This window comes from Caretta caretta, chromosome 1 (assembly GCF_965140235.1).
Source record: "Caretta caretta isolate rCarCar2 chromosome 1, rCarCar1.hap1, whole genome shotgun sequence".
Lineage (NCBI taxonomy): Eukaryota > Metazoa > Chordata > Testudines > Cheloniidae > Caretta > Caretta caretta.
The window spans coordinates 119,718,134-119,731,886 of NC_134206.1; the positions used below are offsets into that span (position 1 = coordinate 119,718,134).

A 13,753-nucleotide genomic window follows, 5' to 3' on the forward strand; every position below is an offset into this window, starting at 1 on the left:
CTCCTTCTCCTGGGCAGTATTGCACTACTTTGTGGCAGAGCTACAGAAATGGATCTCTTTGGTCTTTTGTTCTTGTTTTACAAGAGAAAACTAATCAAGTGCACTGATGACATTCCCTTGTGGTGATGACTCCTACATGACCTCATCTTTTTGCATGTATTGACTGAGGCATTAACGTATAGGACTCATTGTAGGACTTACGTGTCTGTGGACACATAGAACACCGCCCCTCTGAGTATCCAGACCCGGCGTAAATATCTGTGGTTTAAGTCCCACTACTCCACTTTAGCTCTGGCACGGACAGTTAGATCATTGGTGTATTTACATGGCACCAGGATAAACATACAAGGCCAAGTTCTAGTCTGAGTACGTCAGCTTTACACTGGTATAATCAGGGTTTAAAGTTGGTGGGGGAGAAACACAGCTTCACCTCCTATCTCTGACTTAGGTAAGCAGCATGGATGCTCCTTGCCTATGCTATGCCATCTGGCCCTACCAACTCCAGCTGGCCCCTGCTCAGCCTGGCTCTTGCAGGAGCAGTGCTTCCAGGGACCTCCCCAACTATCAATTCCTCCAGACTCCACCCTCAGTGGAGCAGGGGCAATAGCAGAAGATAATAATATGGCTGCAGGCTGAATTCATTTCCACTTATGTCCCCCATGAGTTTTAGGGAGAGAATCTGGAGGAGACAAAGCAGCTTCTGTTGCTCACCCCCTCCAACTTCATGGAGCTGCATGGGATGGAGGTTCAAAGGGGCTGTGTGACATGACGGTTGGACCAGGCCAGAGGAAAGGAACCCCTCCCTTCACCTGCAAGTGCAGACTTTCCTCCACATATAGACTTAGAGAGGACCTAGGGGTCGTCAGTTTTTATTTAGTTCCCCTTCAGGCAAAGTTCCCTCATGGTTTAAGTAGGAGTTGCCTGGGTAAAAACCTCAAGATTTGGCCTGGCCTCAGTCATTTTGAAAAGTGTTTCAGTCAGGATAATTTGTGCATTTGAACTACAAATGATGTCTCTTTATCTTTATAAGGACACCATTGGCAAAACATCCTTTTACACACGAGATCAATGGGAGTCAATGAAAGAAAGAACCAAGGAATTAGCTGTTTAATTTTTAAAATGAAATTGTTGCAACACTCAGATCATGGACCATCGGGGCCTTAAGGACACTCATTCACCCCAAACTTCCATTTTAGTAAAATGTTCAGTGTGATTTAGTTAGTAAAAGAAACTAGCTACTACATTGTGATAAATAGCAAATGTCACTTTCATTATTCTAACGCTTAATATTTTTTCCACAGAGTTTTTTAATGAGTTGGATGCATTGATGGGACCTGTCACCCTACACAGCAGTATGGAGCATTTAGTTCAGTACACTCAACAAGGACTTCACTGGGTACGGAATAGTGCTCACGCAAAAGACTGTGTGCCATTCAAATGAACTGCATAATCTCCCATGGACGATTCAGTTATTCTGGACACTGTGCTACAGAAATAATCAACCATAGCATCCAAACAAAGGTGAATATTTCTTCAACATTGAACAACATTTTTCAGAGTGTAGACATATATCTGTGTCTGTATAATATGCAGCTATGTCTCTCCAGAATGCATTGTTCCATAGCAATCTCCAAACATTGTCATACTCTAGACAGAACTGACCACAGATGTCTTAATACACACACACATTTCTTATACCTGTGCTTAGAAAAACTCAGAAACCAAAATCTCATGAGTTAATTGAACCAAGTGCAATAAACACAATGGCTCCCAGTCAGGAATGCACTTAAGTGTGTGCTTAACTTTAAGCATGTGCTTAAATGCAATTGACTTCAGTAGAACTTAAACATGCACTTAAATGCTTTCCTGAATTAGGGACAATGAGAGTCTGACTGGCCGTTTGGATGCTCCATAGAACTTTCAGTGTTCTTATTTCCCTCTTATTTCCTGATTGGGATGTATGGCTGAATTGTGTAGACTGAAAAAATATGGAGCAAGAAAGCATTAACTTTTGTGCAATAAGTTTCAACAGCTTGCATTCGTTTCTTTATTTCTCGGCTTTTGAAATTACCTGACCTCTTGTTCAGCCTCCTTATGCACTATAATGAACATTATCGAGGAAACAGTCTGAAAAATGGGTGTATTGATAACAAGAAACTAGAAGAGATTCTGGAAAATTGTGTACTGTCATTACAGGCAAGAAGATAACACAAAAATACTGCAAACTGTAACCCAGCTAGCAAAGAAAGTCCATTTATTGCATAACCAATTTATTTGAGCATGAGCTTTCGTGAGCTACAGCTCACTTCATCAGTCTGATGAAGTGAGCTGTAGCTCACGAAAGCTCATGCTCAAATAAATTGGTTAGTCTCTAAGGTGCCACAAGTACTCCTTTTCTTTTTGCGAATACAGACTAACACAGCTGTTCCTCTGAAACCTGTCATTTATTGCATGTGCATATATGTGCACATACATACACACACATCGATGACATTTGTTTGCTGTGTGCAGTGAGGCTTCACCTTGCTGGCTCTGGTTTTGATGTCTTTTCCATCTTAAAGTAGCTTACTTGCAGTTTCTTCTAGTCTATATCATGCCATTACATGAAATTCTCTTTATCTTGGAAAGCTGGGTTTGCTGCTCACCAGACTAAGCACTGTTTCCTATCATAATCCTCTCACTCGTCATGCATAATCCTCCACTAGGCTTTAATGTTTCTTGATTTATGGGGTGTTTTCAGCTCTTGTTGACAGGCTGTGTTTTTTGTGCCAAGGGAATTTATCCCAAAGTAATTGCAATTAATTTGGATCAGCTGAGGCCATGGCCAGTTCATAACTAATGTGTTGTGTGCATTTAGTGGATTTTTGTTCTTGGTTAATTTCATTTTCACTTCTCTGGAAACATTTGATTGTTTTCATCTGAAATGTAATTTTATTGGTTATTTTGCACCCAGCCCTCTAGCCTTTACTCATGCGAGTAGCTACATTAACTTCAGTTGCATTGCTCAAGTAAGAGTCAATGAATGGCCATCTTCATTGCTACCTTCTAGTCAGCTTTATCTCAATATTAGTGTGATGCTGGTGCAAAAATATCTGCCAGTAAAAGTTACATATCAACATGTCTGATGAGTTGCATTAGAAACCACACATCAAATAATTTAGCCAGAGGCAGATTAAAGTTTCCTGGGGCCCTGGGCCAGAGCAAGTGGGGGGCCACATCTCACCCCTTCCACCTGTGATCCCACCTCCATTCTGCCCCCTCCATATGTGACCCCACCCCTTTATGACCCTTCCCTCCCTCCCCTGCCAGTCCACTCAGGGTCTCCCCATTGCACTCCCCCACACTGTGGCCCCAAGACTTGAGACACTCTGGCCACAGCAGGGAGTGAGAGCTTCCCCAGCCCTGAGGCCAGAGCAGGTAGCGAGAGCTCCTCCAGTCCTGGGACCGCAGCAGGACTTCCCCTGCCACCCCCCGGCTTCTGCCGGGAATGGGATCAGGGGGCGCTGGGGGCTTCCCTGTGGACAGCCGGCTTCTGCCAAGATTGAGGGGCACTGGGGGCTTCCTTCGCCAGAGCACCTGCCCGGCACTGCCACTAGGGAGTGGGGTCTGGGGTCGCAGGGGGTTTCCTCTGCTGCCGCGCCCAGCGCGGCTGCTGGGGAATGGGGATGCTTCCCTCGCCCCTGCCCTGTCCGCCTGGCGCTGCTGCCTGGAAGTGGGGTCGGGGCGCGGGGGCTTTCCGCCACTGAATTTAGTTTGTTACCACATTAAAAGATTTGCGGTAAGACAATGGGTATGTCTACACCGCCGCTGCAGGTGTCATGTCCAGTGTGGGTAGATGTGCACGCGCTAGCTTCTATCAACATAGCAGTGTAGCTGCAGAATGGGAGGCAGCAACCCCATCCGAGACCCTAGGTAAATACTCTGGCAGCTAGCCCACACTGCCACGGCTACACTGCTCTTTTGAGTGTACGAGCTCCACCAAGGCTAGTGCATGTACATCTATCTGAGCTGGAAATTACCTCCTGCTGCAGTGCAGACATACTCAATGTCATGTCATCAGATTTCACTTTGTTGCATGTTGCAGAAAAAATATGAATCATTCAGTTACAGTTGTTGGAATGTAACTTGGTCAGTGCCTAGCTGATTATTACCTGCCTGATGTCTGGTTGGGAAAGTCGGCCAGTGATTTCCTAGATGAGGAAGTGATTTAAATCCTTTTAATACCGTGAGTAATTTGGTTCTGTTAGGATAGCAATGTGGGAGAAGTGGGATGCCTGTTAAATTTGCTTCTGCTTTCTTGGTGGTTGCTTTATCATTTGTCTTCAGATGTGGGGTTTGGGTTTGGGGGTTTTTTGGTATTTCGGAATTCTTATCACTATTTTATGCCAGTTAAATTAGAAGCAACATATATTCCTTGCCTTACACAGATTTTAACTTGGCATTGGAGTTTCAAGTAAGGAACTTTGAATCACATCTCTTGTGCTGCGACTGGGGATAAATTTTATTAATTATGAGCTCTTTTGGAACTTGTTTGGCTGCAATGTGTATAGCAATTTCACAGAAATTCAGGAAGAGTTAATGTCCTCTTATTGTAACTTGTTTCCTGACTACTAAGGTTTTCTTGTAGATTTGTGCACTTTCTTTTAAGCTGTTTTTATGCTGAATCATTCCAGCTAAAATACCCATCAAGTGCCACGGAAATGGTACATTGATTGTAAGTTTTGTGCTGGAATCACTTACATTGAACTCGTGTAAACAGAAGAAACTCCACTGAAGTCAATAGAGCTGCGCCCATTTAGCCCAACAGAGAATTGGGCCTCCTGTCCACAATGCTCCTTACAGGTGGGCATTTTGATGAGGTTAGAGCATGCAGTTCAACCACAGGCACGTTGCTTTTGTACAGGTTGCTTTTGGTCACGATTGCTGCTCTTCAAACAACTACAGGTGCGTACGGCATGATAACCAAAGACACTTCGTCTCATTCCTTTGGGGCCTGATCCTGAAAAGGGCTGTGTGGCGTCGGGCCCTGACCCAGCAAAGCTCTTATAGATTCATAGATATTTAGGTCAGAAGGGACCATTATGATCATCTAGTCTGACCTCCTGCACAACACAGGCCACAGAATCTCACCCATCCACTCCTGCGAAAAACCTCTCACCTATGTCTGAGCTACTGACATCCTCAAATCATGGTTTAAAGACTTCAAGGAGCAGAGAATCCTCCAGTATGCACTCTTAAGTCTAAGCATCCCTTTAAGTATATAAGTAGTCCCAGGCATTTCAGTGTCAGCTGAGGGTTCTCAGCACGCTGCAGGATCAGACCCTTAGAGACGGCCCTTACTTTGCTTGCCACTTGCAAAGGCACGTCTTGTTTGTTTTAATTCATTGTTTCAAGTCCCCTGAGAATGATAAAGGCTCCCTTCTCTTGCATTAGAGATTCCATCTCAATATTTCAGAGGTGAAGATGTCAACCTGTACAAATCCAGCTCAAAAGCAAAATTATGCCTGGAGGGAGAGGTTTGGTATAAAACAGAAACTTCTGAATGTGACAGACAGCTAGTCTACCAGCTGACGAGTACATGCAGGCATGGGAAATCAACTGGAATATTATCAAATAAAATGTGTGCCACAGGTAGACCCAAAGGCAATACAATTTGGTTTTTTGCATTAAAAATGCCCTGAGATACTCTGAGATGTTCACAAACACCAAGTCAATGAGATATTCAGACACACTTTGGCCTTGATCCTGTAAGATGTGCAGCAGGGAGTGCAAGGGTGAGTGGAGGATATGTATAGGTTCAAGTATGGTTGACCACTGAGCAAAGGCATCTATATTGTATGGCGGTAAATCCCAAGCCCCTTCCACAGCCCTTTCTTTATTCTAAATCTCACAGGGTTTAACAGGAAGGGGTGTAGGCAGATGTTGGGCATGTGAGGAGACATGGTACTCAGTGTAGGCCCAGATCCTCCAAGGTATTTAGGCACCTAACTCCCATTTATTTCAATGGGAGTTAAGTGCCTAGTATCTTGGAGGATCTTGGCCGTATCCCTCAGCGTGCAACACTGGTGCTTAGTTATGTGCTCCTTGTCTGAGCTTTACTTCTGCTACTGGGAGTAACTTGGCAGCCTTGAAAGCAGTATTCTCATTAATGCAGAATCAGATTCCCTGCTCTCCTGGTACTGCTCATCACTTTTTACCTTTATTTCCACATGCAGCAGTCTTCCCCTGCACTGTGAAGGATCAAGCCCTCAGTGTACGTATGCATACATATCTATACACTCTATAGCTAAACCATGAAAAAGTTCAGTCAGCACAAAGGATATTACTAGTGCCTCCCATTGATCATTGAGTACCTGTCACTGAATGGTCATATCACCTCAGAAGAGCAGTAATTGTTATCAAGGTAAAGTGTGCAGCTAATTAATTTGTAACACTATCACCTTGGGAATGGTGCAGTCGTATATCTTTCATAATGCCAATTTTCACCCATTTTTCACAGCTCTGATACAAATCTGCATAACTAAAATGTCAGGATATTTTTTTTAAAAAGAAGACATACACTTAGACCTGGCTAATCTGTGCTTAAAGTCTCTTGAGTAGATAAACTACTAGACACCAGTCTTAATGCCTATACAGTGTATACTATTGAGTGACTTAGTCGCAGTGTTTAATCCAAATGAAATTGGAATTTGCAAACTGACTTAGATTAACTACATCTGCCACAGCTAGGTTGCAGATGTGACATTAAGTGATTATGGTTTTAAACAAAAGAGGTTGAATTTTATGTAAAGAATAGTGACTGAATTCCTTAATCTTTTTAAAAGATTTTTAAAAGAACATCTTGTCAAAATTATGTGTTTTTTAACTTTCCTAAAATTTCTGGAGGGTCGCTGGTTCTCGGTCAAAGCTGTATTAATGACATTTCTCTTCTACAGTATGTCCGGTCTTTGCATAATCCACTTAATACGTCAAAAAGAAATGTTTCTTTTTTATAATGATTGCAGCACTCCCCTCTCCCAGTTCAGTGGAAAACCCTCAGACTAAAGAATAAAATCTCCTTGCACGTTGCTGGCACCATACACTTAACAATGACTGAATGAATTTGTTACAATGATGATAGAAGTATGGCTGGCACAGATCTAAAATGTATTTCCTTTTGATAACTTTTTGTAAAGATTTACACCATGTACTCAAACTGATTCCTTATTCAGATGGAGAGAATTACCTGACTTGCATCCTATAAATATGTTCCAGCTCAGAGCACGATCAGAATCATTATTATTACACGACTTGGTACACTGGTTATGCGCTAAAGAGTGGGAACATGCATAGCAATGGGTGAGCCCCATCTGAATCCATTCGGAAAAGCATCTGGATGTTTATTTGAAGCTGATCTAAACATATGAACCTCTTTGCTTTGGTCAGGAAAGCTACCTGGAAAGCTGGTGAGAACACAAGATTCTCAGAGTAAAATCCTGGCTTCACTGAGTACAGCTACACAGCAAAAAAAAAAACAAAAAAAACCCCACAGCTGCAAGTCTCAGAGTCCGGGTCAACTGACTCAGGCTCACGGGGCTCATGTTATGGGGCAGTGTAGACATTTTGGCTCAGTCTGGAGCCTGGGCTCTGGGTCCCTCCCCCCGTACCGGGTGGGGGAGGACCACTGCTGTGTAGACGTATCCAGTGAAGTCTAGGGCAAAACTTCAATTTCTTTCAAAAGAGCCAAGATTTCACACTTGATATTTTTTAGTTACCTTGTAATAAACTGTTTTCAAGATCATTTAAAGTTCTTGGGAAAGTCACTTAGATCCCTATTTCCCCAGACACCGGGATAATCCACCTGAGATCTGAAACTCCCCACTGTTTCTACACAATATTCTCTCAAGAAAGCATTATTCGTCCGCCAGGAAGGAGTCAGGTATCTCCCCACCCCCTTCACCTGGGGATATCAAATATCTCCCAAATCACCCCCTTGCCTCCACTCTGCCATCTGACCCAAGCAGCTGCTTCTAACCCCTGGATGATCCCATGTTTCCAGGGGCTTTCCCTACTGCGACTGACCCAAAACCCATCCCTAAAGGGGGGGTTCACAGCCCAGAGGGGAAAGCAAAGCAAGTAACCATGGATTTCATTAACTTACACAGCTTTTCCCCACAGGGCATTTCCTCCAAGGGCACAAGCTCCTTTCTGGGCAGGTGCACAGAGGGAGGCAAAGTGCTGCCCTTTCCCTATGTGTAAAATGGGGGTGCTAATAATTTATTCATGTTTTGTAAAGCACTTTGCAATCCTCAGCTGGAAGGTGCTATAGAAGTGTTAAAAATCACTGTAAAATGTTAAGTCATGTGAGTGAATTTCACTCCTGGGCAAGGGGCCAATCCAAGGCCTTTGCATCACTTAAACCCCAAAATAGGAATCCTTAAAGCTCTTAAAATAGGGCTGCAGTGGTGCATAGGCCTTGTGTGGGGCCTTTGCATGGGGTGAATTACACCCTATATAAAAATGCCGAGTATTATTAGTATTACTTGCTAGTTTCATTTGGATCAGAAATAGCATGAAGACAGCCCTTCTTGAAGTATTTATGTTTTGATCTTAGTAGAAACCAGGCCATACCAACTCACACACAAATGTAAATAGGACAAAAAAAGGTTAACCAAACTATCTGTTCCTCCAAAGAGTTCAAATGGACTTTGAATTTCTCTGCGCCAGTTTGTCCTTCCCCGAAAGAAATATTTTTTTCAGAACTTATTGTCTTTAACCAACAGCATCATAAATGTTCAAATTATTTGTTTTCCCCAATCCCCAGATTCATAGCCTAAATGTTGTCTTTCACAGTGGCGCATTGCAGAATGGACTAATCTCTTTATCTGGCATAAGAAGAATTATGTAACTCTCACAAAATATTTCCATCTGTCCATGAGTCATCTGTAGTTAATTGGCATGGCAAGTCAATTAGGGAGACATTTTCAGCATAATGCACAGGGAGTTAGACTCCCAACTCCCATTAACATTAATAGGAATGCCAGGGTTAAATGCCCAGGCTCCACGTTACCAATTTCCCTCTAAAGGTCAATAGCAAAACACTTTGATTCTGAAGAATGACTACCAGTCAGATCAGCAATGGACTCACTATTACTGCTCAAACCTCAGTAAGCAGGGGAGGTTATAAACTGATGTGTCTCTATAGCTCTGCATATTATTTGGGTCACACTAAATAATCCCACCATATTAGTCTTTCTTTTCTTAGCAACATCAGTTTTCATAGCTTCCCCTAAGGTGGCTCCATTCTACCTGCAACTCTGGTCTCATTACCCCAAGAGACCTTTGAAAGAAAACCTTTCACACAGGAGGAAGTTAGCAAGAGGTTCAATTTACCCAAATAAATATAATTTGGCTAGTAATTTTCTACTCTTTTCTCTTCTCTGTTATTGAAAGTATTTGTGTTTTTAATAAGGACTTTTCCCCCATTGCCTAGATTCTTAGACCTGCCTATATCCTGTTACAAAACGAGTAGATTTTCAATCTGCACAAAGCGCTGGCTGATGACACGGGGGCTTCCAGCTCCTCCCTAAAAACATACCCCAATGAGTTAATTCATTCTATTGACCTCCCCCCGGCCGCCCATCAGTTCATTTTGCCTCCGCTCAGCCCCACATCTTCCCTCCTCCCAGCGCACCTCCTTCACTCTGGAGGTTTTCTTTACACTTCCCAGGCCTGGGGCTACAGGGATAAGGAGAAGAAAAGGGGAGGAGCCAACATATTATCCACCAGAAGAGAAGGGGGAGGAGGGAGCAGAGCCCCTCTGAGTCGCTGGACTCTTTCTCTTCCCTTCTCCTTCTCAGCCCCATTGTATCACCTTTTCCCTCCAGCCCTAACAAAAAACTTCTGTCTCCTAAGGGGAAAGGGAGAGGTCCGCTTGCCACATGCAGCAGCTCTGATTGGCTGCCCCGTTCCAGGAGGCAGGATGGGAAATGTTGAAGGAAGGGTTCCCTGCAGTGCTGTAGAAGGGACTGAAAAGTCTCAGAATTGGCAAGTCTGGATACTCCATGTGACTCTCCAGGCACTGTAGGCAGGAAGATTGCGGTGATACCTCCTAGGCCTAACACACATGCATTGGCTTACATTTTGTCATGATTTTTTTCTTAATGGGCCTTGCTGTTTTATGAATTTGCACAAAGATCACTGGGATTTGCCAGTGTCATGTCTGTGCAGGGACTTATTATTTTAGGTCTTAGATGTCACACATTTAGCATCATGAATTTTCAGCAGGATCAAATAGAAAGAAAGAGAGGAATGGGAGTCCTAGTTTAAATACAAAGGGACTTATTATGTATATGCTGTGATTGAGGAACTGCCATAGACGTCAATACATGTCCTATGTGGCAGAATGAGATTCAGCTAACTTTGCGAATTTTGGGAACTAGCAACAATGTTAAGAAAAATTGCAGAAAAACATATAAAAAGTACATTTTTGCTTGATGAGCTCAAGGGTGCTCTCAAATGTATTTGACCAGCAGTTCTCAAACTTCATTGCACCACGACCTCCTTCTGACAACAAAAATTACTGCATGACCCTAGGAGGGGCGACTGAAGCCTGAGCCTGCCCAAGTCCCGGTGCCCTAGGCTGGGGGAGCCAAAGCTGAAGCCCAAGGGCATCAGCCCTAAGTGGGGAGCCTATAACCTGAGCCTCGCTGCTGGGCGGTGGGGTTCAGGCTTAGGCTTTGGCCCTGGCAAATCTAACACCAGCCTTGGTGGCCCCATTAAAATGGGGTTACGACCCACTTTGGGATCCCAACCCACAGTTTGAGAACTGCTGTATTAGACATAGGCCAGCTTTGGTATAAGTGGGCACAAATCCAATAAGATCAGTCGTTACACCAGGGCTGAATGGGAGCTTTGATGCCATTAAGGTTACTGTGTTTTGCAGTGTAGCAATGTAGGGTCTAGTGCACTAATCCTTCATACAAGTACAATTTATAAACAGAAGAAGAAGCTTTTGTGTGGGCTGTGAAAGAGATTAAGTTGGCTATTTTAATCACAGGCCTGTATTATGTGAATGCTTGTACAGTATAACTGAGAGGTACATTGCATCATTTTATGGAAATTGAGAGGCATGTCGTTGATTCATCATATGACACATGAGCACAAACCCAGATAGACAAAACTGTGAGTTCATTTGTGCTGAACAGCTGAGCATTAATAGCGGGCTGTTCACTACCCCTAGACCACATGTCGCACTCCAGTTCAAGTCGTGGAAGTTTTGTGTACAGCTCAAGGATTGAATATGGCCTTCTGATTTTAATATTTGTGAATTGATCTTTTTTATGCAGTTCCATTAGCAAATACTGGCCACACTAGATTCGTTTATAACCATTGTTGGAAAGTATGGCTGTTAAAAACATGCCAACGTCACTTACATCAGTTTTCTTCTTTTTTCTGTATTTATTATTATTATTCATTAACATCTGTATTGCAGTCGTGCCTAGGGGTTTCAGCCACATCAGGGTCCCTTTGCATTAGGCAGTGACAAAGACAGAGTAAATGACCGTCCCTACCCCCAAAGAGCCTCCATTCTGAAAAATAAGACATAACGACAGGTGTATGAGACAAACAAGCAAATGGGAGGGAGGGAGGACAGGATAACAAAAACAACAGATTGCTTTACCACAGTCTGGCTGTACGTGCAATTTTTAACAAATCTGTAGCAATAATCACAGTAGCAGTAACTTTCCTGTCTGATCGTTATGTTAACTAATGTTCATCATGGAACAAATCTGTAAGCGATAGTGGCTGTCTGACCTAGTTGTACAGACTCCTGTTTTATGACTAGAATTATTTTTGTACCCAGATTCAGAGAGCGTAACTCCAGATCTCATTTATGCCAACTGTCAGCAAATTCCTGTAAATCATAATATTATTAGACTCAATATCAGTTTAGCTCTACTCCTGTCTGATTAACAGCCAAAGCAATAGTGCAGCAACTTTCGAATGGGCATTCTGGATTTAGCATTTTTTTAGTACCTACACGACATAAGTACAATCCCTCTACATGTCCCCGTATAACAGGTAATATTGTTTACACAGCTGAACAATTTAGTAAATGGGAATATTCTGTACAGTAATTTATGCTGTAAAATATGTACATATAGCCTTGTAGCATTCATGAATGGTTGGAAGTGCTTTATTTATTAGATCAGGTGGCATTTTTCCCTCATTCTAGAAGACTTAACATTATTTTTTTTCTGATAGATTAATTTTTGGCTATTTGCTACTACATTTTGACCCAGTTATGGAAAAATTATTATTTACGGTAAATAGCTATTTTTTTAAATTTAAGTAGGAATAGTAAATTCACTGTCCATCCAAATAATATATAGCTGATTATGACTAAAAGTAAAAATCATATACTCGTATCTGTGTATTGTAGTATATGCTAGAAATCATATGCCATATGTGATTAATACAAACAGCAAGAGCTTTCATCTGCTCCATTCTTCCTCTTTGAGACCAAAAACAATAAACCATTTAATCTCAAATGATTCTCAAGAGAGCCCTATTTCATTCCTTCCTCAGGCAAAGTTCTCATTAGTTTCAGTGGGAGTTTTGCCTAGTAAACATGCAACGTAGGGACCTCAAAAGAATACATGTCTTGCTTCTGAACATTGCTTGTGCGTGGTAGTCATCCAAATTTTTTTTGAAAGAAATATAAAGTGAATACTACGTCAGTACTATCCTGTATCTCTCTCTTTCCTTGCTGTAAAAGGGAGGCACGGGGGAAGAATTAAATTCATAAACAACTGTATTTGTTCCATTTCAATGAGCAAAATACATCAGTTCCATTTCAGGTTAAAAATAAAACAAAGTTTTTTGGGATTTCAGTTGCTTTCGACTCTGTTACACAGTTAAACAAGTTCACATGTACAAAAATCATGAAATCATTGACGTTGTTTTACTGTTTGGAGATTTTGCTGTTTCTACAGTTCATACAAAACCCATGTAGCACAGTTTCTGGAATGGTGAAGAATCCTACTGTAATGTAACAGAATGAGCCTTAAGGATTTGTAAGAATAAGCACTTTTATATTAAAAAGTAAATATTAATTCATCAGTAAGATTACTTTTTTAATGTGACAATAAATCATGAAATCGACATCCTTCTGTCTCAATTTTGTCTCCTCTGTCTCTTTCTTACACATTTTTCAGAGTGAAAAAATCTCATGTTTTATGTTTTTTGCTTAGCAATATAATCATCTGTGTTACTGGTTAAGACTTTTGCCCTTTCCCACACTCCAAATAGGGATGAAGTCATTTGAAATCTTGGTGTGAATAAAGACATTTTCAAGTGGGTCATGTTAACAAGGAACTGGGAATGGACTTACATGATCTCCCAAAGGAAAAAAATACTTTGAAATGAGGCTATGTGTTTTTGGAAATGGGGATGGGAGATTGGATGATTGACCCTTGGTTTGTTTTTGGAGTGAGGAACGTGGTGAACAAATAATCAGTCTCAAGTTTTTATAAAATTACATTTCATTTAGATGTAAAGATACAAGGGCTATTAATGGCCCCATTCCCTGCTGAAATTTGTAAGGAGGGAAAGACTACTACTCCCATCATGGACAGAGTAGAGGCTGCTTGCAAAGAGATGACAGTAGTCTACAGCTATAGACTAGCAATGTGATCTTAGCACAACACTGAATCAAAACAGCCCTTTCACTGATGATTTCCTGACCGCTACATCTTCCCAATGTAAGGTT

The 13,753-nt window shown here is 42.0% G+C and overlaps 1 protein-coding gene across 3 annotated transcripts in view; it reads left to right on the forward strand.

Moving 5' to 3' along the window:
• The window catches only part of AFF3 (ALF transcription elongation factor 3), a 488,013-nt gene extending 474,867 nt beyond the window's left edge, over positions 1-13,146 (forward strand). For all 3 annotated transcript variants that reach the window (XM_048857937.2, XM_048857946.2, XM_048857957.2), the window contains one exon: positions 1,302-13,146. In XM_048857937.2, coding sequence (XP_048713894.2) covers positions 1,302-1,441 — 140 coding nt within the window. In that variant the 3' untranslated portion in view covers positions 1,442-13,146. The remainder of the gene's footprint in view (positions 1-1,301) is intronic.
• The last annotated feature ends 607 nt before the right edge of the window (positions 13,147-13,753 follow it).